The following is a 5,694-nucleotide window of genomic DNA, read 5'->3' as shown; positions in this document are numbered from 1 at the left end:
TCTCTCTCTCTCTCTCTCTCTCTCATGCCCGGTACCCGTCCTCAGCAGCTATTAATTAGCAAAGTGTCTTTGGGTATGGCAATTTAGAAAGCTTCAGCAGCATGATGCATTCGTTTTGTTGGCATTCACTAGTTGCTCGCTGTACTTGGGATGGGGAAATGTTTGGCAATTAGGTTTTCCTTGAAGTACATCTGCAACGCCCAAAAGTGATAGGATCTCAAATTATGAGTAGCGATTGCCTTAAATTGATCAGCATTTGGTGATTGAGGCTGCAGGTTTGACTTGAAATCGCCAGGAGTGAACAATCTGGGACTACAGCTGCTGAATATGTCAGCTCCTTTATAGGATCTGCGCATCAATCCCCTTCATAAAAGGTTGAAAGGAGGGATGCCCTTCAGAATACCATGTGCCAAAGATCTGTCTTGGGCGGAACCATTTATAGCTTGAGATAGTGTAAGGCAATCAGTTTCAGCAATAGCTGCTGGTTATCCATTGAGCCGTTAGCTGAAATCCTTCTATGCACGCTCCCATCTCAGTTTCCAGAATGCTTGCACATTAGGAATATACCTCAGGCTGACAGCACAGCATGTCGCAAATTGTTAGATCAAACTGGCATCCACATTCATTTTTGACCTGGCCAACTTGTGGAGGTTCCAGGATCAAATGTGTATCAGAAGTGCCCTAACTTAGGTTAGGCTCCTCAATAGCCATCATGCCAAGGTTCCATTTACCCTTCAGATCATGCATTTGGCTTGCTTGCTGAATACCACATACAGAATGAACATAGCTTTCTAGAAATTGCACTGATTCAGCAATCCGTGTATTACCCTTGCTACACACAACATCATTTCAGTGATGGCAAGCTTTCCAGAATATTTCCTTATATCAACTAGGCCTTAATTGCGCATTTTGCCACTTCCTTGCGCTTTTCTGACCAAAGTGCATGAGGATGCGCAGATTAAGCGCTAGGCGTGTTGCTATCTCCTAGAGCTTGTAGCCCTGTACGCAATTAAGCGCCCGCCTAGGCAAGCCTTTTTTAACTATAATTATTGCAACATACTGTCGTCAACTGAGTCTAGAAGATGGTGTGACCAGTCAGGGCCAGATGTGTACTGTACCCCTTTGGCTGGAATTGCTGGGAACGTGACACTGACCAGGCCACAGGAGCTCAACCACCTGGACCGGATCACAAGGACATACAATGCACGCGGTCATCATGTTCTTCGTGTGCGCTGTGATCGACTGTTATTTGATATTCTGTTGTAACGTGGAAATAGCACTAGCTCCCTTGACTGTATATAAGCACACCATGTACATCAATACAATCATCAGTGAGAAGCTTATCGATCTTTCTTGGCACCAGAGCCCAAGTTCTATCCTCCTGCTTCCGCTATGAGCTCCCGGCGTGGTCACCGCCACTCCTGCTCCCTTGGCGAAGATGACGTCGTCTTTTCAATCCACCTCGCGTCAAGCCTGTCGCTGCTGCCCTTGTCTCCACCCTAGTGCCTCCTCTAGTAGTCAGCACCAGCAGGTGTCCAACGGGCATCCCCGTCCGTGAGCTGCGCAGCACCGTCGATACCATCTCCCTCTCCAACATGGCCTTGCCTTCCTAGGCTCCCGTCGCACCTACTCTGTACATGCAACAATACCCCCTTGGCGCGCTCTCAATCAGTGAGCACAATCAACTCAAGTAGAAAGTGGGCCGGGCCTGAAAAAGCTCAGGAACGGTACCTCTGCATAGGAAGCACAGTGTCCATCACCTAGAAGCGTCGGCTTAGTCCACGGATCAGCTGCAGGGTGAGAGCGCGGTCGGGGACGGGCTCCTCCACATCGTCCAGGCGTCTGCCAAGTGCTTGGCGTCAACAGTAGGCGGCGATGGTCATGTCGCCTTGGACCGTAGCATGGAACTCAGGCCGAGGTGGATGGTCCGGCTGCGCTGTCGCAGAAGTGTGCAGCTGGCTGCAGTCCGGGGACATGATCACATTGTACTGTCATCAAAAAATTGTGGCATAGATCTGCAGTAAAATCGTGATGTCGTCATTCCACCAGACCATACTTGTGCAGGGGCTCGCACTCCTCCTTGACGTGATCCTCCACATTGAACTTGTAGAGGACGAAGAGGAACATCTGGCGCCACTTCCAGTAGTTGTTGGTTTCGAGACTGAGCTTGAATGGAATGTAAGAAGTATTGCTGATATGATGCATGGAAGGAGCAGGGACCTGGGGACCTGGGTGAGGAAGCAACGCCGGCGGGGGGTGAGGGCATTCGAAGTAAGGTGCAATTCACGAATGATGGTAGCTTGGGTAAGTGGTCTGCTGTCGCCAGCAGGACCAGCGATCCCGGTGGCTGCACTGCCGAGGGGACAGGCGTAGGGGCGGCGCGGGGCGGGGTGAAAATGGCGTTGACGTCCCTGAGCGAGCTGCTGCAACAATCGGTGCGTGGGGTGCTCATGGCGGAAGGTGAGAATGATTTGAACTAGGATGAAAACGGAGTGGTAAATTTCTGGATATTCCATAGAAAAACGGAAACAAAGTGAAAATACGAAAACCAAACGGAATATTGTGAAACGGAAATTGAAATGGAAAAACGTTTTCCGGTGGAACATCCATGGAAACGGATCCGTGAATACGAAACTTTCTGTTTTTACCATGGCGGCTTGGGGCGGGGTGAAGACAACGTTGGCATCCCCAAGTGATCGGCTGCGACAATGGGTGCGTGGGGCGCTCATGGCGGAACGTGAGAAGGATTTGAACTATGACAAAATGAAATGGACACTGTCTGGATTTTCCACGAAAAACAGAAACTGAGTGACATACGGAAACAAAAAGGGAATATTGCGAAACAGAAACAAAAATGGAAACGGAACAGTGTTTTCCGGTGGAATAGCCACGGAAATGGATCTGTGAATATAAAGCTTTCTGTTTTTACCATGGCGACGCGGGGTGGGGTGAAGACAACATTGGCGTCCCCGAACGAGCGGATGCGACAATGGGTGCATAGGGCGCTCATGGCGGAAGGTGGGAAGGATTTGAACTAGGATGAAAACGGAGTGGTAACTTTCCGGATTTTCCATGGAAAAAATGGGAACATAGTGAAAATACGTAAACCAAAATGGAATATTGTGAAACAAAAATTGAAATGGAAGAGCATTTTCCCGTGGAATATCCATGGAAATTGATCGTGAATATAAAATCTTTTGTATTTACCATGGCGACGCGGGGCAGGGTGAAGTTGGCGTTGGTGTCCCTGAGCGAGCGGCCGCGACAATGGGTGGCGTGGGGCGCTCATGGCGGAAGGTGAGAAGAATTTGAACTAGGATGAAAATGGAGTGGAAACCTCCGGATTTTCCGCGAAAAAAACGGAAACAGAGTGAAAATACGGAAACAAAAACAGAATGTTGCGAAACGAAAACGGAAATGTAACAACGTTTTCCGGTGGAACACCCACGGAAACGGATCCATGAATGTGAAACTTCCTATTTTTACCATGGCGACACGGGGTGGGGTGAAGATGGCGTTGCCGTCCCTGAGTGAGCGGCTGCCACAATGGGTGCTTGGGGTGCTCATTGCGGAAGGTGAGAAGGATTTAAACTAGGATGAAAATGGAGTGGAAACTTGCCGGATTTTCCACGGAAAAAAGGAAACAAAGTGAAAAATATGGAAACCAAAACAGAATTTGTGAAAGGGAAATTGAAATGGAACACCGTTTTCTGGTGGAACATCGACGAAAACGGATCCTTGAATATGAAACTTTCTGTTTTAATCATGGTGACACGGGGCATGGTGAAGACGACATTGGCGTCCCCTAGTTAGCGGCTGCGACAATGGGTGCGTGGGGGCGCTCATGACGGAAGGCGAAAAGGATTTGGACTAGGATTAAAATGGGGTGGAAATTGTCCGGATTTTCCAGAAAAAACGGAAACAGAGTGAAAATACGAAAACAAAAAGGAATATTGTGAAACGGAAACGGAAATGGAACAGCGTTTTCTGGTGGAACAGCCATGGAAACGGATCCGTGAATATGAAACTTTCTGTTTTTGCCATAGTGACGCGGGTTGGGGTGAAGATGGCATTGGCATCCCCGAGCGAGCGGCTCCGAGAAAGGGTGCGTGGGGTGCTCATGGCGGACAGTGGGAAGGATTTGAACTAGGATGAAAATGGAGTGGGAACTTCCTGGATTTTCCGTGGTAAAACGGAAACAGAGTGAAAATACTGAAACGAAAACGGAATATTGCAAAACGGAAATGGAAATGGAACAGCGTTTTCCGGTGGAACAGCCGTGGAAACAGATCCGTGAATACGAAACTTTCTGTTTTTACCATGTCTACTATGTGGCTCAGTCCAGCACTCAATAAAACTCACGCTGTGGTCAATAATGACAACACTAATACCTAACAGAATCCTCACCCATCCTCACTATTGTCCAGGAGCCTCTGTTTGGCGCTGCTGGTTTATGAGTTATACCACCGGCTTAGGAGTCATCAAAAGTTGTTGTGGTCATATCAATTGAAATAGTTTGCTTGTGATTTTCTCAATTGTTAAAGGGGTCTTTTGGTTCCGGCGAACATCTGGTTTTGTATCTGCTGCGCATCGTATTTGCTTCGTATCTGTTTCCAGTAGTATTTATTTCCCTATTCATTTCCCAGGTTTTTGCATTCGTTATGAAAACAAATGTGGCAGCACTCAGTTCCTTCTGTTTCCGCTCCGTTTCCATCCATATTTGAACATGCGACTGATACCAAGTTAGATGGGGGGAATTCTCTATTTATTGCATTGACGAACACGGGTGTGCTTATATACACTTGAGAGGTACATGAGGATTACACGTTAAAACGGAAACACAGATGAGTGCTGATCATGGCACGCGTGGGAGCGTACACCTGTACGCCGTGGGAACCGGTCCTGGAGGTTGGCCTCCCAAGAGTGAGTCTGTAACGAGTTTCTAACATTCAATCACTTGACCCTTCTTGTGCCGCTCTTTTAACCCAAAAAATCCAAACTTGCCAGTCTGTTAAGTAAAATTGTATGACAAGCCACACGGGTAGTACATCAGAACTATTATCTTGTTCTGTGTGTCATAGCTAACAGCCTTTTAATGACGAGCGTTCATCTGTACTAAGGTTGAATATTGGTGTAGATGCATACATTTTTTTCAAGGACATCTGCTATGGAGCATTCATTTGTGTATGCATGTGCTTATAGAACATTTGTGGATGCAACTTCCTGTGGCCATGTAGTGATAAATTCATCAGCCTTTTGCATTTGGGAGTATATAGCCTTCATAAAGCTTACAACATGCTCTAATTTATGCCACAAATGTGTTCATTTTAACTCTCAGATTGTGAATTAGTAAACATTTTTTTACTACAACATGCTCTAATTTGTGTAACAAATGTGTTCATTTTAACTCTCAGATTGTGAATTGGTAAACGGTTTGATTATAACTCTCAAATTTCAGCTACTTGATTGCATCAATGGGACTACAAGCACTCTGGAGCTTGGGACTTGCGTGTCTTGATGGCTATGCTTTGAGAATGAAAAAGGAACTCAACAGTGCTGTTCTCGTGAGCTTATTCGTTGTTGGAGATTGGGTAATTCCTTGATTGTTTGTCAGGATTTTACATTCTATATTGCATTTCCTTATTTTCATCCTACATAAATTACCACAATTTGAAAGCCAAACAAGAAACCTTT

At 46.5% G+C, this 5,694-nt stretch overlaps 1 protein-coding gene across 1 annotated transcript in view; it reads left to right on the top strand.

Annotated features, from left to right (window-relative positions):
• Positions 1 to 5,458: 5,458 nt before the first annotated feature.
• LOC123079748 (CASP-like protein 5B1) overlaps positions 5,459 to 5,694 on the top strand; it is a gene marked incomplete at its 5' end in the record, with an annotated part of 1,502 nt that continues 1,266 nt past the window's right edge. Inside the window, 1 exon segment of the mRNA XM_044502547.1 lies at positions 5,459 to 5,591. Coding sequence (XP_044358482.1) covers positions 5,459 to 5,591 — 133 coding nt within the window.

This window comes from Triticum aestivum, chromosome 3D (genome assembly GCF_018294505.1).
Source record: "Triticum aestivum cultivar Chinese Spring chromosome 3D, IWGSC CS RefSeq v2.1, whole genome shotgun sequence".
Taxonomy (NCBI): domain Eukaryota; kingdom Viridiplantae; phylum Streptophyta; class Magnoliopsida; order Poales; family Poaceae; genus Triticum; species Triticum aestivum.
The sequence above is the reverse complement of the archived record's forward strand: the minus strand, read 5'-3'. Positions and strand labels throughout refer to the sequence as shown.